We start from the raw sequence: 22199 nt of genomic DNA, 5'->3' as shown, positions 1-22199 counted from the left end.
CCTTCTGGGGAAAAGATTATTTAGCTAGTTGGCCACCAAAAATGTTACTCCTGAAATTCAGTATGGCGATAATATCAAAATTAGGCTCTTCCTGCAGCGCAGAGGTTTGAAGTCTTTATCTAATAACTTTGTGGTAATAGCAAAATTCTTTACACATAAATGTACATATTTCAAGGTCTCTCCAATGTGTTCAGGTTTTGAAAATGATTTGAAATTTTATTTCAAATTTTTACTCTAAATTTTTTTTGCTGTATTTATAATTTTATAATTTTGTTCTAAATTTTATTTTTTTATTGTACTGATATTGTTAAATAAAATTATTTACTTACTTTTCATGTATTCATTTTATACGTTTCTGCTGCTTGTGTTTTATAAAGATGCAATGCCTGTATGTTAATGTTGGGATGTTGGAAGTGGTAATAACCAAAGTAATAATAATGATAATAAGAAGAATAATCATAATAATAAGAATAATTAAGACTGCAAGGTTTATTTTCATTATCAATTAACTGCTGATTATTATGATTATTATGCTGATTATTCTTAATTACAGACCAAGATAATCTTCACCTGTCTTGTTTTGTCTGACCAACCGTCCAAGACCCAAATATATAGTTAGAATATGTATATCTAGAGGGAGAGAGAGAAATATATAGTTTTATATGTTGTATAGCCTTGTGATACATACATATATATACTAATATACATATATATATATATATATATATATATATATATATACACACACATATATATATATATATATATATACACACACACATATACATATATATACACACATACATATATATACACACACATATATATATATATATATATATATATATATATATACACATATAGCAAGTGTTTGGCATTTTCATTTAAAAAATGACTGAAACTTTAAAAAGTCTATTATCAAAATAGTTGAGGAAAATTTTCTGGCGGGCGACTAATCGTCCCAGCTCTAATAATCATTTTTTTAGAAACTTTTTTTAAACTGTAGTTTATACTCCCATTCGATAGGTGGCGTTAGTGAACCACAACGCTGTTTTTCAACCACAATAAAAACACACTTGATCAGAGACTACGGAGATGTCCCGTGATGAGAGGGTGTAAATTTTGTACATTTTTATATGGAGTTCTGCACCAGAGGAGTTACGACAACTTTGCTGCATGGTCACTTTGTTTCAGTTTTTTCTCATTAGTAGCTGTTACTGGATGAAAATGAGTTTAACGCAGCAGTGAGGAGAAGCCAGAGATCGACAGAATAAGTCTCATTTTGTGTAAATGTATCCTGGACTTACTGGATCAAAGCAGCGCTACAGTCAGCCATCCTGAAAGGAAACTGGGCTGCTGGAGTCGCCCCGAAGACTGGGACCACGAAAGACAGACTTTCAAAAGCGAAGGATGGGTGATTATGTTGAAACGGGGCTACAGACTGTTGCAAGACAGCTTTTTTCCCCCGAGTCTGCTTCAGTTTAGCGTCCCCCTCGACTTCCTGTGTGAATCTGGCTCCTGCATTGCTCCACAAGTCAGTTTCCACACGTCACCCTTAGGACAGCCTGAGCGACGGTAAAGAGTCACTGTATCTCCGGTCATGTCCAGGTCCAGTCGGCGGTACAAGCCTCTGCAGCAGAGCAATGGCAGCGGCTCTTTCGCCAGCTGTGACCGGGTCCGGATGCCCCGGGCCCGCATACTGCTGCTCTGTCTCCTCGGGGTTCTGTTGCTGGCGGTGGTGCTGGGACTCTACCTGTCCAACGACACCACCGGTGGACATGTGAACCGCATGCCCGCTGCGGACCTGACCAAAGACAGGGTAAGAGTTGGGCCAGGAAAATAAACACACGCTCTAAAACAGGAGTAGACCTCAAACATGTTGCAATGTCTGGATATAACATCTGACAATAACCGGATTCAGTGGTGGTAGGTGCATTTACTGAAGAACTGCACTTTTGTGTTTCTATTTTCTCTCGCCTTATCCCTCTACTCAACTACATTCCAGAGAAAAATATTGTACTTTTTACTCCACTACATTTATTTTAAAGCTATACTAGTTACTTTGAGTATCAAGGTTTAACATAAAGACTATATGGCCAGATTATAAAAGATGATGCATTGTTATATATTAAACTGCCCAACAGTATATATTGCAGTTAAGCCTACTTTCACCTGCTACAATATAAAATACTACATACAATCATGCATCTGTAATAATCCAGTCATATAAAATCACGGTGACAATGGTTGTGTCTTAATAATAATAAAAGGTTTATTTGTCAAGCACTAAGTAAAAGGTTCTCTAAACCCCATTTGACAAAAAAAAAAAAAAGATGCATTAATAGAATTAACCATGCAGAAACTAGTGAAAACATACAAGATAATAATTTAAAATATGCAATTTATGAGGCATAAGATGTCAAGCATAAAAGGAATAAGAAAAAATTCATATGTGGATCGACAAAGATTAATTTTAAGTGATTTAGAAGAAGATTTAGATTGTTATTTTCCTCGACAGTTCTTTCTCCCTCTGTACTGTTTAATGCTGTAACCATTAGTTGATCATTTGATTAGTCGGTCCACAGAAAATTAATCGTTGACTATTTTGATGACTGATTAAGTGTCTATGCAAATCATGTAGCAAAAATTGCCAACCATTCTCTTGCTCCAGCTTCTCCAGTGTGAGCCTATGCTGCTTTTTCTCTGTTTTATACCGTATTACCCTGAATTCAGTGTATTTGGGTTGGTGGGTCAAAATAGGCAATGTGAATACGGCAGCCTGGCCTGTGGGAAAGCGTGAAGTCGGCGACATTTTTCAGCATTTCCTGTCATTTTGTAGCCTAAATGATGTCTCGAGAGAATTGTTGACAAATTACTCGATTGTGAACATAGTTGTTGTTTGCAGCCCAAACACTAATACTCTGCTGTTTGTTTATTTTGGCTCCATCAAAGGGTTTGAAAGAGAGCAGGAGTGACAATATTCACCCAGCAACTTACAGCCGCTGTAGCTGCCCAGGTGTGCCATTACGCACTGATCACCTGGCTCGCTCCAACAGGGATGGAGCGAGGGATGTTGTTCATCCGCCCCTGGACTGTTATCCTTAGCTTTTTAGCTGAGTCAGTCTCATTCATATGGCCTAACATCAGAGGTCACAATATGCCTCAAAGTAGTTTACAATCTGTTCAACATCAGGACTGGAGCTGCAACCACACGTTATTTTTATTATCGATTCATTTGCCCATTATCTTCTCAAGTTAATCGTTTTGTCTATAAAAATGTCTGAAAATAGTGAACATTGGCCGTCACAGTTTCCCAGAGCCTGGAATAACGTATCCAACCGACAGTCCAAAAGCCAATGAAATGCAGCTTTTCATTGTATATAATAAAGAAAAGCATCAGATCTTGAAGTTTGACAAGGTGGAACCTGGAATTGTTGATTTTCTTTCTTCTTTTTTTTCTCAAAGTGATTGCAACAATTAATCAAGTGTCAAAATAGTTTCTGAATAAATTTCTGTCAACCAACTTATCAATTAAATGACTGGAATAAATCCTTGATTGAGATAAGCACAAACTCCACAAAATAAAACCTTAAAGAGGGACAAAAGGGAGAAACTTCAGGAAGAGAAACAGAGGATGTTTACAGAGTATACAGATATAACAGTCATAACATGAAGTAACAGAATGACAGCATTAGGTAAATGAGAACCAAATATATGTGAAGTATATGGATCAGAGAAGACGTCAAACAATTCTGCACCATAAAGACCTGGAAAGAGGACAGACCCTTACTTTTCATTTTCCCCGCTGGTACTAGACCTCTTGCCTAATTGTTTGTTCACAGAACACACTGTTTCTTTTCCCACTTCTGCTTTTTTCATTTAGTGATATTGTCATCTCTCCTCCAGTTGTCTCACAAACCCAGTAAGTGCTCTCCAGCTCAAATCCGCCGCCTGGCCTCTCAGGTGGACGGGACTCGTCTGTGGGAGGCTCACCTCAGGCCCATCCTGATAGAGAGGCTCCCGGGGACACAAGGCAGCCTGGCTGTGCAGCAGGTGTGTGTAAAACTTCAATAGTTTCCTCTTCCGTGCACGTTGTCTCACTTTTTTTTCCCCCTCCATCGTCTTTAATCCAGCCTCTCTTGCTCTACTTCAGCACATCACCTCCACCTTGTCCTTGCTTTCTGCTGGCTGGTCCATTGACCTAGACTCTTTCCAGTCCCGAACCCCTCGAGGCCAGGTCACCTTCACTAATATTGTTGCCACCCTGGACCCTTCAGCCCCCCGGAGGCTGCTCCTGGCCTGCCACTATGACTCCAAGGTCCTGCCTCCAGACCCCCGGGCCCCAGAGAAGGTGTTTCTCGGGGCCAGTGACTCGGCGGTTCCCTGTGCTATGATCCTGGAGCTTGCCACTTCTCTGGATGCCCAGCTAAAATCATTTAAACAGCAGGTGTGTGTTTGGTTGTGTTGTCTTACATGTGTATTGACATGCTGGCAGTTAGACCAGATGCTGACAGGATTAGTTTCCTATTTGTTTCATACTTTCCTGTGTTCCTTCCGATGACAAAGAGTAAGGACTGATACTGATGCTGACAAGAGTATTTTCTTTCCTTTTTTTTTTTTTCTTATAGCCTCATTCTGTCCCTCTGTCCCTAAGGCTGCAGTAAAGGATACAAAATGCTGACTCTAGCACCCTGTATTGAGTGCAGCAGTCATCTGTATATATAGTAGTGTCTCCCCATAGGCGGTGCTATACGTAGTTACTGTAGGAATACGCACATACTTGCACACACACACTGCGACAACACTGCAGAAAGAGTAACTGGCCTCAGTTGCGGCTTTTTGTAGAGTGCATTTCGATTTGATTCCCTTTCTTCTCTTAGAAACTTCCAGTCTCTCTTCAGCTTGTGTTTTTCGACGGCGAGGAGTCATTTGAAGAGTGGACCGCCACAGACTCGCTGTACGGCTCTCGCCACCTGGCTGAGCGCATGGCCAACACGCCTCACCCCGCGGGCTCCTCGCACTCCACCATGCTCCAGGCCGTGGTGAGGAAACAGAGGCTGAAGCTGCTACAGAAATACATGGCCTGTACGGTCGTCCTCACATCCAGATCCAGACACGTGCTAAATTATGTATGAGAAGGCCGAATTTAGCAGAAACACGGCCCATTTTAAACTTAACAATAGCTGGAGCTCGGTCATGTTTAATGGGCAAAATGTAATTACTGCTTTGTCTCTCACATAGTCGTGTACCTTAACAGTACTGTTTCTGTGTGTTATGTGTATTTTCTTCACATCTAATCAACATGTAATGTACCACGAGTAAAAGGAAACCTGATATTGAGTAGCCATTTCCAGCTACTGACTGTGAACTCTCTCTCCCTAGGACCTCTTTGTGCTGCTCGACCTGCTCGGTGGTCCTGATCCACTGATTGCGAATCACTTCGATAACACGGCTCGCTGGTTTGACCGCCTGATTGCAGCAGGTAAGCGCCGGCTGTAACTTTTTCATGAATATTTCAATCCCTCTCTGTTGTATGCCTAACCTCTGCCTTCACCCCTTGTTATCAGAGAAGAGACTCCATCGACAGGGCCTTTTGACATCTCACCCCTCAGAGCAGACGTATTTTAGGAAGGATGTGTATCTTGGACCTGTGCAGGACGACCACATCCCCTTCCTTCACAAAGGTGAGTGATAAACACTATGTGCCTTTCAGTCCACCTGTTTTGTATTCACATTTCCAATTCAAACCGGGATGGAAACAGCAGATCGGTGTGGAGCGACACAGAATGCTGCTGTGTTCGACCGCTTCAGTTTTCCCCACACCACTCGCCTTTTCCGTTCAATACACTGGCTTCCCTTTTGCAGCTCGAGTTCAGTTCAGGACCCTGGTGCTAGCGTGCAGGGTACCGAAGGGAACTGCTCCCTCCTATCCTCAAGCCATGGTTAAACCCTGCACTCATGACTCTTCTGCTTCCTGACCGTACACTTGGGGAGTAAACTCCCAGCTGAAGTCAGGATGGCAGAGTCACTGCCCATCTTCCGCCACGGGCTTTTTTCAAGCTACACAACACGTTTCATTTCGTAAAAGACCTTTAAGCACTTGTACTGTAGCAGTAAACACATTGTAAGTTGTTTGTTTGCACATTTTCGATGACATTGCCTTTTTTTGTAATTTTTTTGAACGTTTTTTACATTTTGACATAATACTCTTATATATTCTGTTAACTAGTACCCTAGAAAATGCCAGATTTGTCTTGTTTTTCTTTGGACATTATTTACCCCGGCCATCAAATTTTGAAAAGAAGCAGTCTCCGTCATAAGTTTAAGCCTTTCTGTACGCTATGGTCTATGCGGACTTCCATTTACGTAAAATAAGCCTGACTGCTACAATAAAACCTTTTACTGCCGGTCCAAACTCTGCTTTAGTAAGCCCTGGTGGCATGAGAGAGTTATCCTCTAACAGACGCAGCTTTGGGAATTCTGGTAGAGGCTGTTTTAGCCAATCTTCAAGGTTTTTTATTACCTCTTTCCCAAAAAAAGGGAATAGCAAGGAAAATCCCTCAGAACACGTAGAAATGTGCTTGCTACATTTCCTAAATTTATTGTCTTGGGTTAAGCCTATTTTAACCAATTTCATGGGTGTGAAATTATATTTATGTACATTTTATAGTGGATGAACTTCTTGCTTACCTTGTAGCCCATCATCCATCCTTTGAGATCACATCCTGCCATAAGTCGTCCCTAATGTCACTGTCAAGATCCCATTGCCATATTAATCTCAGGTTTTCACATACTCTACTTTGAGTATTTGAGATTTTTTTAATAAAATACTGATTCAGAGTGTATAATACTGCAATAAGTTTCCATGGACAAAACCGTCTGCCAACTCAGTGTTATGTAATGTAAAATTGTCACATGGATGTGTTATAATGTTTGTGATTGTTTCCCTCCCTTTCTATTAACACACTGATGACTAGGTCCAGACATGCTTGGCCAAACGTAATGTGCGTCCTTCGAAATGAGATTTAAATCGGCTTTGCTGTAGGGCACCCACCAGCAATTATTTTTGTTATCAATTAATAACCAATTTTTTTTTTCCGTTAATTATTTTGCTGATAAATTGCCTGAAAAAACTGACAAATATTCACTTTTCCACAGCCCAAGGTGATGTCTTAGGATGTCTTGTTTTGTCTGAGAGGCAGTCCGAAATTCAAAGATATTCAGTTTAGAGCTTCAACATTTAGTCGATTAATCGATTAGTCAGTTATCAGAGAACTAATCTGCAACTATTTTGATAATTTGTTAATAATTTAAGTCATTTTTCAAGCAAATATGCAAAACATTCTCTTGTTTTACCTTCTCAATTGTGAGGTTTTGCTTATTTTATTTTAAACATATGACAATAAATTGAGTAGTAGTAGTAGTCGGACTAAACGTGTACATTTAAGACATCACAGTGGGCTTGGAGAAATTGTAAACAGCTTTTTTTCACACTTAACAACTACTAGATTAAGCAGGAAAATAACTGGCAGATTAATTGATAATGAAAATAATCATTAGCTGCAGCCTGAATTCAGGTTGCTTTCATGTATGACAAAGAAAAGCATCAAATCATGGTGTTGAAGAAGCTGGAACCAGTAAATGTTTGGCATTTTTGCTTAAAAAAATACTAAAACAATGATTTAGTTATCAAAGTAACTGCTGATAAATTTTCTGTTGATCAACAAATTGATTAATCAACTAACCGATGCTGCCTCACTTTCCTGATGAAAACATTTAAGAAAATTTGTTGCTTGAGTCTGCAAAACTGATATATATGTCACAAGTATTATAACACATCCTGTCAGTCGTCATCACTACCTTCCTCTTTCCTCTCCATCCGTCAATACAGGTGTCCCTGTGCTTCATGTCATTGCCACTCCCTTCCCACAGTTCTGGCATACGCTGGACGACACAGAGGAGAACATGCACCGTCCCACCGTAGAGAACCTGACCAAGGTCATGGCTGTGTTTCTGGCTGAATACCTGGGCTTCTGAGCACAAAACGCAAACGTTGTGGTGAAGGTCCACACAGCTGTCCCCCGAAAAGCTCTGCTCGGTTTTACCCTGTACTGCAGTACTGGTTACGTATAAATGACCAAGTGCAAAAGAGGAAACCCCAGTGAAATAAACTAAACTGAACTGGGATACCAGCTGAACTTTACCAAAGACTTACCCCTGCTTAATTGTCCGGTCTCCTTGGTTTCATGTAACAGATCGGTTGGAGACCCTTATCCAAATGTCTGGGCAAGTGAAGTGGACAAAGATCATTAATTAAAATATTATTGTGATGGCTAATGAGCATGGTACCTGAGGAGCAGCTGAGAAGTAAGTTTGTAATTTCAAAAGCACTCGAAAATAATATATTTGCTTCATTCCTGTGGAAAAAAACAAAAAAAACCCCAAAAACAATCATAGCCTTATCCGTTATTTACCCCGTTAATATGATCGAGATGCACTACTGTCTTCTTAAAGACAGACTTCACAATCAGAGCTGTAGTGAACACTGTTCATACAGTGACGATGGTGAGCGACAGCTATGTCTTATCTGTGAATAATTCTCTTTAACTTCACTGGAGTGAAGATCCTCTTGGCCTTACAACCTGCTGTTATTAATTGCTAACTATAATATATGGTTGTAATGCACTGTTTGTGTCATTGTAATGATATTAGAGTGAAAATCCAACAAATGTGCTTTCAAACCATGAGAAAGGTGTAGCGAAAAGTCTGCAATAAAATTGAAATGGTTTATTCAGTTTTTCTCTCAAAATTTGATGCACCTTTGGGAAGTCCAATACACTGAAAAACGCTGTTACTAGAAAAATTCTGTAATTTCTAGATACGGTATTTGCAGGAAAATTTTACCAGCATATTCCCATCTTATCATCCCTTTAACTAGTCGAAAAACCTGATCGTTGTAAATGTCTTGACACCAGGAAGGAATGTAGTATTTAAGGATGAGTGAGAGACACTCTGAAAGTGTGGAGATCCACCGCAGCGCTTTACAGCACATCTGTGAACCGGTATGCTGAATTTAATCCAGCCATATGTCGTTAACTTTTACTGTCTGTCTTGTATTGTGTTCTATATATGTTTATGTCTGCTGAGTCATGTTTTGGTAATAAAACTTTTACTTGCAAAATGTTTGTTTTACTGACACCAGAAAAGAAACTCTCAACTCAAGAAGGAGCAAAACATTGTATTACAAATATACTTGTCAAAAAGAAACAACCGTGTAAGAAATGTGACACATCTGAAAGGCTGTCTTAGATGGGGCCTCCACCAATATGACGTAGAGGAAGTGGAAGGTGGAAGAGGGGTGGAGGCGGAGGGCGGCTGTAAAGGGGTTGCGGACTGCCTGGAGGTGAAAGGCCACAATCAGAGGAGGGGTAGACTTCTCCTGAGGGTCCTCCAGAGCCAGCTGTTTGGAAACTGAAATGAAATATATATGACACCACACTGTTAATTATTACTTCATGTCCTAATTTGACCACAAGAGGGTGCTGTTATTCTATGTACAAACAAAATAAAAGTACCAATTCTACACTCAGCTGGCAGATTATTAGGAACACCTAGTTAAAAAGAAGTTAAATTGTATTGCGCTTTCCTGACAGGTACTTCTATTTCCTTTTTTCTTTTTTTGTACACAGACTCCCGCAACAAGATGGAGTTGATCTTGTACTTTGGGGGGGGTCTTCCGTCTGGATCGCTTGATTGTAACTAATCACTTCTGATTGGCTAATGAAGTCATTTGTCATATCGCTCCGCGGTCAGAAAACACGGTGGGTTTGATCGATTTCTTATCAAATTCGACGTAAACTCCAGCCTTTACTCTCTAAACTCAAACAAATATACAGGTGATTTTGTCTACTACTGATTTTAAGTAAACAACACATCATGTTTATGGCTCGAGACTGTCGTTAAACGCCAAGCTAGTTCTTGTCTCCGTGTATCCATCCGTGTCTTGTGGTTGCGGTGAGTCCAGCTACCTCGCGTGTCTCTTGTCAGGTCACGCAATCTCAAAAATCGTCTTTAAAATGACTTGCTGTTGAACAGGACAGCGCTAAATTATTAAAACGAGGCGGCTCCCGGGAGAGCGACCCGCTGCCCCCTGACTGACCCGGCAACGTCGGTCGTCCTGTCCCTCTGCCTGCGGTTCTTGAACCAGTTGCTGACCTGTGTGGGTGTCAGGCCGGTGGCTGCCGCCAGCTCCCGCTTCTCCCGGGTCGAGGGATACGGTTTGTGAAGGTACCAATCCCGGAGTACGTTCCGTGATTTTTCCTGTTAGAAAAAGTCAGTAAATAAAGTCAGGCCTGAAGGTTATCACAACACAAAGACATACGAAGAAAGGGTATAGCTAGATCTAAAGTTTAGAGGGCTACGTGCTTGGACGACTTATGAGCCACTGGGCCCAGACATGTGAAAAGGCCCCCACCCCTGTAGTCGTTTTGTCTCTCTTTGGAGTCATTTTATTTCCCTACAGTCATTTTCGGTGTCTTTGTGGTTATTTTTCATCCCTCTGTGGTCATTTTGTGTCTCTTTGAAGTAGTTTCATCTCTCTTTATAGTCATTTTGTCTCCTTTTGGCCATTTTGCATCTCTTTGTTGTGATGCTTAAATAAGCTAAAAATATGCCAAAGTGTGAAAATACTCCCATCACAAGTACTGTAAAAGCCCTGCATTCAAAATTTTGCTGAAGTGAATTACACCAGCGACCGTATGCTTTATGGATCAAAACTAGTACTCATACGAAATGAGTTCTTCAAGACACTTTCATTGGATCATTATTAGTGAAGTACTAATATCAGCATTTTACAGTTGTAGCTGGTTGCTGTGGAGCCAAGTTGAACTACTTGATGTAAGCCTACTTGTGAGTGCGTTGATCTACAACACATAACCATATTTTAGAGGAAGATCATACATTTTTCATGTAAAATCTGGACCTGCAAAGTGACTAATTATAGCTTAAGGAGAGATGTCAGATAAATATAGAGTAAAAATAAAATTTTCCCCCCTGAAATTTGGTGAAGTATAGAAGCATAAAGTAGCATAAAATACTCAAGTAAAATATGAGTGCTGTAAAAGTGTACTTGCAGTAAGTGCAGTACATGAGTAAATGTACTGAGCTACTTTATACCATTGGCCTTTCCGGTCTGACTCCTTCACTGGTAGTTTGACAGCTAATCGACTTTCATAAGTTGTATAGACACATAACAATCTTGTACAACGTACTGCATACCAGAAGGCTAAATAACACTTGGCCAGCAAATTTAAGATAACATAAAATACGTTTTTGTCTACCTTGAAGCAGTAGTTGGTCTCCTCTCCGTCCCAGATGGTGTGTGGTAGAGGAAACTTTCGTCTTACGCGATACTTCCCAACAGCTCCCAGGGGTTGGCCCCTCTGACTCTCAGCCTCTATGTAGTGGGCTCGGAGCCAGAGCTGCTGTAGCAGCGGGTGGTTGCGTGGGGAGAACGGGAAGCCCTCCAGCAGGGTGTAGAGTTCAGAGAAGCGCCCCTGGTGAAAGGCCACTGCGGCTTTAGCCTTAAGCACACTCTCCAGCTCCCCAGGGCAGGGGGGAGGAGGAGGAGGAGGAGGTGGAATAGGCGGTGGCGAGGGACGGAGCAGGAAAAGTCCGGAGGAAACCATCAAGACGATCCATGCAACCGCTCTGCAGCAGGACCTCGCATACACAAGCCACCTGCTCTGCTGTGAAGATCATTGCTGCTGAAACAGGATGGTGGCCCAAAAAGTCCTGAGTTGTAAGTTGAACCAAAGTCTGTGTGAGGATATCTTCTAACGTCTCTTAATATGAAGTTTGTACTGAGGAGAGCTGAAGCCTTTGTGGAGTATTGTGGCTTGTGTGCGTGTTTATCATCACTCATAATCATGCCCTGGCAGAATCGAATCACAGGTAACCTGAGATCATCAGGGTTATGACAACACCCCATACATCCCTGCCTCTCCTGTACAAACGCATGCGTACACACCCTAGCACACATTTTGGACCTTTGCTATTGTACTGGCATTAACCCAATGAGTGAGAGAGAGAGCATGGCGGTGTCACAGTGCAGTTCAAAATGCATTTGAATAAATTTTCTTGCCAAATTAGAAGCAAAATCATTGACAAATAGTTACTCATAATAAAACACATAACCATTTTGTAAATGTAGTTTATTACAATATCATATAATATAAAAAATAGAATGCATTTGAATACAAAAGTGAGAAAACAAGAACCTTGAATGACAGACACAAATGATCCCTTTCAGAACTATCAAAAAAGTCGATCAAAATACAATATCTTTGGTTAGATCTGGAGTCACATACGTTATTTGTCAGGTAGGAGAGTAAAAAACGAATCCCACGCTAGAAACAAACAGGGCCACAAATGTGCATATGCCCTCACAGGCTTTAATGTCAACATACTTTGGCAAGAAATGGCTCATATAAACAAATGCAAGCTACCATATTTTACATATATAAAGAGCTCATTTCCCTTGACCCTTAACCAATTTAAATGTTCAGTAAAATTCAGACTAAAATTGATTTGTCCGAGCCATTTATTACCTACCTAAAGGGCACTGGGAACAATAACCTTAAAATTTATTACCGGGGGGTGACCTATTTAAAAATGAGTATTGATTACCTAAAAATGAATTTAATACCTGTATTCTGAGATTGTAAAACCTCAGTTTGCACAACAATGTTAACTTCCAAGTGAAAATGAATATCATTTCCTATCAGCTTTTTTCCCCTAAGGACTCATTTTCTTTCAGTTAAAACTAAAAACTGATTGATACATGCTTTAAATAGATTAAATGTACAAAAAGAGACAAACAACAAACATAGTAATAAAAAAAAAAAAAAAAAAACACAAAGGCCATTATTGTAACTAGATGCGACACCGAAGTATTTTTGTGTACCATAATTGGCCAAAGATTTGACCGCTACCTGTGTTACGACAGTAGAAAGCTCCTACAATGACACGCATTTTAGATTTAAATGGAAGGAGCTATTCTATCAATTTACAACAGATGTCATCAGGAAATCAGCATTGTGTTTTCTGATTTCCCTCTGTAGCTATTCTTTCTGGTGGGGATTACTACGGTCCAATTAAGAAAGAACAGGAATTTTTTTTGAACAGAATATGAGTCGTACCACTGTCATAACAACACGGCAGCGCAGCGTAAACATTGTGTGAATGAAATGTGCAAAATATACAAAAGAAGGAGATAGAGCTTTGACTACGCAACCAAAACTGTCACATTATGTTTCACTGAAGATCAAACAGATACAGAAATGTGGGTATTATTAAAACGTCAAAACACATTTTTCAAAAACATCAAACCTGTAAGCTTTAAAATAAGGCACTTATGAATATCATCGATCAGAGATTTTGGATGCATTTGGCAACAAATGTCACTTAGTGGGATCACAGCAAACGTTTTAGTGTAATGCACTGTCACACTTCATTTAAAAGCTCAGTATTTCAAAGCTCCTTTTCATCTCCCAAGTGCACTGGCCTTTTGACTCAGCCATTGTGCCACTTAGTGTCCTATAAAGTACTAAACATGCATTGCATAGAGTATAAACCCTTTTATTTCCTGTAGTATATTTTTACTAATGTGGGGCAGCATCCTCACTAGAAAACTGCAGAAAGTGTTTTAAAATAGTTTACTGATAAGTTGGAAGTAGGTTGCATGTTTAAACCTGCACTTCAGTAACGTGTAGTAATAAAACGCTGTATAGACTTCGAAATCTATGACGTAATGATCATTGGAAAAAAAAAAAAATTTTCAGCTGATTTACATAAAGCTCACACAACTCACTTCTGTTTGTGAGGAATATAATGTTCACCCCGTATTCCTTGAGTGTTGGTGGAACTATATATTCATGCTGTGAACAACAAAAAGAAAACCAAACCAAATTCCTGAATTTCTTGAGTTCTGGACAGGCAGGCAACTATTTCAAGATTTAGCCAGATAGTCCGGTGTGTAGTTATTGTGGTGGATCCTCCACAAACTACTTTTACTGCCAGCAAAAACCCCAGGCATCTTTTTCCCAGGACAACTGCACTTGGTCTGCAATCCACAAAACTGCACAGAGGAGCTGAGAGACTAGGCAAAGCCAATGCTTTGTTTAATATAGTTTTTTTTTTTTTTTTTTTTTTTAAATAAACACCAGGACCTGTAACTGGGCCAAGCAGACTCATCTGTTTTAGTTGTTCTGTCTGGATCTGATAAAACAGATAAGGCACATACAGATTTTAGTCAAAAAAAAAAAAAAACCTTGGAGGCGCAAAATTCTCAGGCAAAAACAGGAATATTCTGTTGTGGAACCAGCAGGTGAATATCCAGCATAACCCTGCCCATCTATGTGAAATAGAGCTGCAGAGGCCCTACTGACACGATAGAACCACAACATATTGTAAGGGACATTGAGGATTGACCATGTGGGATTAAATCTTTCAGATCAATTATATAAAAAAATTATATAAAATTTTTTTTTGCAGTCTGCAACCTACTGTGTGTTTCATCGTTTTTCGTTTTTAGAGACTGGGCCTTGCTACATGGGGACTACAAGCCCAGCTCATCGTCCACAGGGACAGACTGGAGCTGAGTAAGAATCTTGGAGTCACCATCCATCTCCTCTGGATTCCCCAGTGGTGAGCTGGCTTCCACATCCTGCTCCGGAGAGGGGCTTCCCAGAAGCAGCGACTCTCCTCCAGGGAGGCCTAACAAAGCCGGGTCTACAGGTAGGTCCCCTTTGCCGCGGACATCAAACAGAGTTAGACTAGCTGAAGTGGAGAGGGGCACAGGGCTCCACGCTGGCTGGGACAGTTGGGTGTTGGGTGTGACTCCACTGTACATGGGACTGAGGGTGAGCATGCTTTCTGGAGTGAGAGTGTTTGGCGTTGTGGGTGTGACTGAATGGTCTAGCGTATGAGGGGAAGGGACGGCAGGTGCGTGGCTGGTTGCAGCACCGATCTCTGGAGCACTGTAAGGTGGAGACGAGTTGATGAAGTTCAGAGGAGATGATGTTAGGCCACTGGGCGTCGGGCCTGAGGTGGTTGAAGGCTGGGAGGCCACGGGAGGGGTGGGGGGGGTGAGAATGGGGCTCAATCCATTAGCAGGAATGGTTGAAGCCTCTGGGATTGGTTTCAGGGGCACACTGGTGAGCTGAATGCCTGCTGGGATGGTCAGAATCAGCTTGCCTTGCTGGACACTCAGGTAGGGGCTTCCACCAAGGAGAAGGTTACCTACAGCGGTGACATTCAAACAGTGCACCAATACAGCTGTTAACTGCTTGTATTTAGAGGCAGCAAATTAATTAACAGACCAATACTTCTTATGACATGTATTTTACACAAAAAGCATTTACTGTAAGGAGTTAATCAGGCATTAATAATATTCTGTCTGTCTTGTTTGTTTTAATTTAAAAAAATTAATGCTGTGTGTATTACAATCTGGTCTTTTCCTCAAGTTTCTACACTTACGGATGCTTTATTTCTTTGCTTAAGAATATGTTTCCTCGGTGTGTTATGTTACAATGTTATGGATAAAATAAAGTACTGTGTCATTAAATGTAACTGACAAACATTTAAAAAATATATATTTTAAGGCTGAAACGATTTGTTGATTAATCGGTTGATTAAAAAATTAATTGGTTACTATTTTGGTGATTGATTTATCGTACAATGTCAGTTGTGAGTGTTATCTGCTTTTTTTTGTCTTATGTGATAGTAAACTGAATATATGTAGATTTTGGACTGATGGTAAGACAAAAAAAAGGAACATGACAACACCTTGAGCTATAGTAAACTTAGAAGGTATTTTTTTCTATCATTTTCTGATATTTTGAATAATAGAGATAATCACCAGATTAATACAAAACAGTTGTTAGTTCCAGTTCTAAAATATGTATTTATTTTATTAGCTATTTCTACAGGTTATTTAACAGTCACGTGTATCAAATGACTATTCATCAGCTAATCCCATTATACAGTTTCCATATAAAGATTAAAAATCTTGTTCCCCTACCAACAGAATGAACATTAATGCATATACTTGCTATTACAGTTGCAAGAAACTATTTTATTATTATTTGTCATTGTTGTTGCCCATTGTAAAGTAATTTCCCAGAGCCCCAGTACGTGTCTTCAGATTACTTGTTTTATCTGACCATTAGTCCAAAGATATTCAGTTTAATATCATGTATGACAAAAGAGAAACATCAATTTTGAGACATTTGAGAGGCTGGAGTAGTTTTGCTTGAAAAATTATTAAAACAATCAATTATCAAAGCATTCATCTTTTCCGATTAATTTTTCTGTTGCTCTACTAATCGTTTCAGCTCTGCTTGTTACATTTACAAATAACTAATGAATTCAGCATACCTGGAGGCGCAGAGGGCAGCTGAATGATCCCAGAGTTGAGGAGTTGCACACCAGGGGCCATGCTGGTTGGGGGAGCCGCGCTCTGAATGGGCCTAAGCTGGTTTATCCTGAGAGGGCCCTGTGCGACCGCTCCAGTCGCAGGAGCTGAAGTGAGGATCTGTAAGGGCACACCAGCAGAGCTGATGGAGAGAGAAGGACTGGCAGGTACCACTTGGGGGAAAGATATGGTGGAAGACGTTTGGATGGAGGAGACTGGGACCAGCTGAGGCATGGAGAGCGGGACTAACTGCGTTGGTGTGTTGTCTTTGGCCTGGGGGACTGGGACTACTTGTGTTGGGGAGGAGATGGATATAACCTGAGGGGCCTGGATTTTGCTGGGTGTGGAGTTTGTGGTTTGGTCCCCCAGTTGGTGTGTCATTCGCTGTGGCAGCTGATTGTTGTTAAGTTGTGAGATAGAGACTATAGTAGTGGCACCTTCAGGCAGAGTTGTTGAAGCATCCTGCTGCTGTTGCGCCAGTCTGTTGCCTGTGCTCGCTGTCTGGGGGCTTTGAAACTGAGGAGCTGGCGAGGTCAGGGGCGATACTGGGACCAACTGAGGGCATTGGGAAACCTGGGCTCCTGAGGAGTGCTGGACCAGCTGGGATACTGGTATACCCTGGATGGAAGGCACAACCTGGGGCAGAGAGAAGACCTGAGGGGTGGCACTGCTGGTGGAAGGATGAGGATTTAACTGGGAGCTGGCAGTGGCAAGGACAACATACTCCCCTTGCTGACTGGAAAGAGGCAAGGAAGAACTGGAGATAACCATGCCTGCAGACGACATAGAGGCTGGGAGGTTGAGGGACTCCTGGGTGTTTTGTGTTAAAACTAGTGAAGGAAGACTGTTTGGGGAGGACAGAGTTGGTGAAGAGGGGGATAAAGATGAAGAGGAGGAAGATACTGTCTGGCTGCTGCACTCCGATTCAGGCACACTGATGTAATCCATTGTATTGCCACTGTCTGTCTTGGTTTGTAGAGGAAGAGAGATTATGGATGGAGGGTTTGAGACTGGTGTGGTGTTAGTGCTAAGGACAACTGCTGGAAGACTACTTGTCTTGGCTTCCATGGCTGATACCTGCTCCGCCACAGAAACTGCTTGCTGCTGCGGCTGCTGCTGCTGCACACTGATACCAGATTTGGTTATTACCTGAGCCCCGTTCAGTATCAAAGGAGAGCTCGCTGCAACAGGGCTCAATGTGACCGTCTGGCAATCACCCAAGCTCAGCCCGTTAATTATGACACCAGCACCGGTACTGGAGATCAGGGAATTCCCATTGAGCAGTAATGGCTGAGAGGCGGCGAGGAAGCCACTGGACCTGTTGAGGATGAGCTGGCCTCCCGTGCTACAGGGGACTGCAGAAAGAGAGATGATGGAAGCTGTGGAGCCAGCAGCCTCCTCTGGTTTGTCAGGGGTGTCGTCCATGGCGCTCGCCTCGTCCTCAGTGCTGTGATTCCCATCAGATTCACTGAAACGGAGGAAAAACAAATGGGTTAAATAAAAGGGAAATGTGTGTCATTAGAGGGTTGGGCACTGGGCTAAATCTTTTTATCAGCTCTCAACTTAACACCTTTTCTAATCCTTATAATGCTTTGAGCTCATGACATTAGGTGGCGGAGCAATTTTATTGTTGCTTTATGTTTTAAAAAGCTGTACAATACAGATGTTTAAAGTCACTCTTGTACAAATGGACCAATTTGGACCACACATTTTACTCAAAACTGTCAATGGATTATGCATTGTTAGACAGGTTTAGATTTTATGACAATTGTATGTCATTAGCCAACAGAAATAAGAGTCTGATAAATGAACAGGAAAAAACAGTATCTGCGAACTGGATTTTAAATCCTGATGTCCATTAGATTGAAAAGGCAACATTTCATCCATACAAAGTCTCCATCGGGTTTAATCTTCATCTGGTTGTTCAACACCATTTTTGAGAATTTCTTTAATTCAGAGTTTGAAATTGCTAAAAATGTGTACAAAGATTGAAGTTCACATTGCCCATGGAAAGCCTTAAAATTAACATTTTGTTTTGCTCGTGATTTTTACCTGCTTAAAGTAACTCATTCTCCAAAAATGTTATTCACCACAGAACTGCAGTGAATGTGTGAAAGGGGTCGAACAACAGTTTTGAAAATGCATTCGCAGTTGTCTACTTGAGGACATTTTAGCGCATAGTATCTTGCAGCACTAACTTTATGTTTCAAAATGATTGCTTAACAGATGTTTCTATGAAAAAGTAAACATGATATTTTTTTCACCACTACACCCGTCCTCATGTCTTGACGTGCCTCTCACTAGGACTTTTGAAGTTGTCATACATAGTAATTTCTGGCTACAAAAAAAAGTCCATGATAGATTCTCCAACCCAGATATTCTCAGACAAACAATATCCTCCCTGTAAAATATTAAATGATCCTCTAGGTGTTCGTTCAGTGACTGGCTAATTTTAGTAGGTGACAGGTGCAGGATATTTCAATAACTGTTCAATATTTTAGTGGTCATGTTATAATTATTATTTAAATGTACTATTTTAGGGTGACTGTGTAATATCTGCAAAAAGTTGTCTTTTAGCCAACTCTGCCACATTTGCACTGTTTATAAATAAATGTCCTGTCTCAGAATACATTTTGTCAGGCTATTTAAAGTTGATGATGTAAGTGATATGTGTGACAAGATTTGCAGAGGTAACATTTTCATTCTAGCGTCCATTATTAGTCAGCAATCTGTTTACAAAACAAACTTATGAAATTTTCCATATGTATCACATATTTCAAATGGAGAAAGTAACACTAGCAATGAAGCATTTTCTGCATGTTTAGATTCAAATGGACCAACAAAGTTTTCTCTTCTAGTTCGCCCACCTGTGGGTTGAATAGATATTTCGGTGGTTAACTTGCGGTATGCTGGCAAAGATACCAGCCATTCAGTATTCTTGTTAATCATTCTCATCTTCTCTACTAAACCAACCACATTCTGCAGTGGATCAGTATAAAAGTCTCTCTGTGCAGGCAGGAAGAAAAAGCCGGGACAGATTCCTAGAAACTCTTTTAGGGCCTGTACTTGGTTAATGTGTGTTAGAAAGCATAGCATCCTGGTTGTTCAGACAGACCGACTCTTTGCCAGACCACCACAAACCCCCAAGACTGATAAGATAAGTCTGCTTTATTCTCTCTTATCTCCTCCGAATTCGCCTCCCCCCGCTCTTTGGTGAAATAATTGCTGTAAAACTCTGTCATATATCATCTGTGTGTGAAGGGTTTTCTTGCCACCCCCACCTCCCTTCAGTATAAGCTTGTTACTCTTAACCTGGGTCACCCCGGCTCTGCAGGCCCAAGGCAGCAGTGCAGGCTTTCAGGAAACTTGAGCCATGGTGAGCGCCCGGATCTCACATTTCATAACAAAGCAACACGCTCTTGGTCTCAGACCTGTGTGGCTTCACTGCTGTCAAAAGTCAACTCCTCTGTCCATCTTCTGACTCAATGCAATGTTTTTTTGTTGTTGGTTTTGTTACTTGAAGGTTTAACGTGTACATGGTCCCCCTGTGCTACCCTGTGCAGGCCTGTAGGGCTTTGTTTACCACTGAGGATCGGTTGGTGACTTTTCTGAGTGATCCTTGTTGGAAAACACAAGATAAAGAAACAAGTCGCTATCAAATAAACAAAAGGAAACCTGAAGGCAGCTGTCGCCTCGACCATGACTTCCAAACTTAGTGAAAACTTAATCTAAAGGACTACATAAATACAATAACTGAAATGTGTTTCGGGGGTTGTCGGTCTTGCCTTTTGCTGTGGGTCCCGGACGGGGTCCTGTCCCTCTGCCTGCGGTTCTTGAACCAGTTGCTGACCTGTGTGAGGGACAGTCCGGTGACTTTAGCCAGGTTTTTCTTCTCGTCCGGAGTCGGGTACCTGTTGCTCTTGTAGCACTCCTTCAGAGCATTTCGCGACTTCTCTTTGAAGCAGTACACTGTCTCCTCTCCGTCCCAGATAGTTTTGGGCAGGGGGAACTTCTTCCTGAGCCGGTACTTGTCCACTGCGCCCAGGCTGCGGCCCCGGGACCTCTCCGCCTCCTTGTAGCGGGCTTTCAGGTACAGGTCCTGCAGGAACCCATGGTTAGACGGGTGGAAGTCGTGGCTCTCCAGGATGGCGTACAGCTCCTTGAATTCTTCCCGGTGGAAAGCCACCAGTGCCTGGGCCTTCAGCAGGGTCTCGTTGCCACGTAGCAGCTCGGACGACGGAGGTATGGTGGATAGAAATCTCCACAGGCGATCCACATTGCCCGCCTGCAGAAGGGCCTCGCAGAGACATGATACTTGGTCAGTGGAAAAACTCAGAGCCGACTTTTGGAAACTTTGGAGCAATTGTTCCGAAACTTGAACCGGATCTTTCTCTTCTTTGGGCTCAGGTGCCGTTGGCTCCTCCGGGCTGTTCTCAGATTGTTCTGTAGACTCCAAAGACAAGGAAGCCATTTTTACTTCAACTTTTTTTTTTTTTTTTTTTTTTCCACTAGTAGTTCCTCCTCCGCCTCCTCCTCCTCCCTCCCTCCCTCCGCAGCTCCGCGCTAGCTCCCATTCTCCGCCGGCCGATCCGACCGCGAATGCGCCTGCAAACCACCAGCTGTCACGCCCCTTTTCTAAACTAATACAGTCTCTTTGTCAAAAGCGACACAGTGCTACGTACACTAGCCTGTACGTGTTACAATATTATTCAGACACAAACACATTTCCTCGCTAAATGATTCCTTACCAGCGGAAATCCTACCAATGTTCTTCTCTTTAGAGCTTTTCACTCGTGCTGTTGGATAAAACTTGTTCCATGCCAAAAATATGAGATTTCACAATCTTCTGACTAATGTGGACGATGGAACACGAGTTAAAGAATCAACAACTTAACGTTGAAATACACGAAGCAAAAGCCCTGCATTCCTGATTTTACTAAAGTAAAACTACACATCTTTGCAGCAAAATGCCTTCCCTTAAAGAAAGTAGAGCTGACAGAAAATCAAAGATTTTAATAACAAAGTCATCCTTTCAGTCACTTTTCAAGCAAAAATAGTAAGCTTCCTCTTGTCCAGGCTTCTTTAATGTGAGGACTTGCTGCTTTTCTTTGTGGTATGTGGCGGTAAACTGAATATCTTTGGCTTTTGGACTGCTGGGTCAAATAAAACAAGGAATCTGAGGACACCACCTTGGGCTCTGGGAAATCGTGATGAGAATTTTTCACTCTTTTCTGACATTTTACAGACAAAAACGATTCATCGATCAGTTGACAAAATGATCAGCGGATTAATAGGAAGTAATCAGTAAATGCAGTCCTAAAATAAAAGTGAAAATTATCTGGCAGAATCGCCCCCATCAGATTGTTTTATTATTGGATTATTACTGACGCATTACAGTGTGGGTAGCATTTTGATGTTGGAGCTGGTGGAGTTGAAACTACTAATAGCTACTTTATATACTGTTAATCTATAACCATGCCTCATATTTATATGCTGATATGTTTTGTGTGTAAAACCCTAATCTGCAATAGAAGTAGTAACAGCAGCTTTCAAATATATCTAGTGGAGTAGAAAAGTACAACATTTCCCTCAGACATGTAATGGAGTAGAAGTATCGAGAAAATGCCCATACTCAAGTAAAATACAAGTACTTCAAACTGGGACTTAGTAGTTTACAACTCTGCACACCACAACTGGTCACTGTTCATTGTGCTCAATTTGTGAG

At 41.3% G+C, this 22199-nt stretch overlaps 3 protein-coding genes and 1 long non-coding RNA gene across 5 annotated transcripts; 2 read left to right on the top strand and 2 right to left on the bottom strand.

Annotated features, from left to right (window-relative positions):
• The first annotated feature begins 1042 nt into the window (after positions 1-1042).
• qpctla (glutaminyl-peptide cyclotransferase-like a) lies at positions 1043-9229 on the top strand. The gene is made up of 7 exons (XM_040130276.1): positions 1043-1819; positions 3907-4053; positions 4154-4447; positions 4881-5042; positions 5383-5482; positions 5568-5684; positions 7892-9229. Exons 1-7 carry the CDS (start codon positions 1601-1603, stop codon positions 8035-8037), a joined length of 1185 nt encoding a protein of 394 aa, XP_039986210.1. The 5' UTR covers positions 1043-1600; the 3' UTR covers positions 8038-9229.
• Positions 9225-11760, bottom strand: six9 (SIX homeobox 9). The gene is given in 4 exon segments (XM_040130277.1): positions 9225-9471; positions 10160-10320; positions 11340-11615; positions 11617-11760. Coding segments are annotated over 4 exon segments (747 nt in total). The 3' UTR covers positions 9225-9305.
• On the top strand, positions 9994-16516 carry LOC120791702. Of its 2 annotated transcripts, none has more exons than XR_005707720.1 (3): positions 9994-10287; positions 14594-14796; positions 16433-16516. It is a non-coding gene; the product is annotated as an uncharacterized LOC120791702 (long non-coding RNA). The 2 variants fall into 2 exon arrangements; XR_005707719.1 differs by lacking the exon at positions 9994-10287 and adding an exon at positions 11668-11800.
• Positions 12254-20957, bottom strand: six5 (SIX homeobox 5). The gene is made up of 3 exons (XM_040130275.1): positions 20260-20957; positions 16438-17942; positions 12254-15300 (listed from the first exon to the last, which is right to left on the bottom strand). The coding sequence occupies exons 1-3, from the start codon at positions 20943-20945 to the stop codon at positions 14618-14620; spliced, it is 2874 nt and encodes a 957-aa protein (XP_039986209.1). The 5' UTR covers positions 20946-20957; the 3' UTR covers positions 12254-14617.
• Positions 20958-22199: the final 1242 nt, after the last annotated feature.

Source organism: Xiphias gladius, chromosome 7 (genome assembly GCF_016859285.1).
Source record: "Xiphias gladius isolate SHS-SW01 ecotype Sanya breed wild chromosome 7, ASM1685928v1, whole genome shotgun sequence".
Taxonomy (NCBI): Eukaryota; Metazoa; Chordata; class Actinopteri; order Istiophoriformes; family Xiphiidae; genus Xiphias; species Xiphias gladius.
The sequence above is the reverse complement of the archived record's forward strand: the minus strand, read 5'-3'. Positions and strand labels throughout refer to the sequence as shown.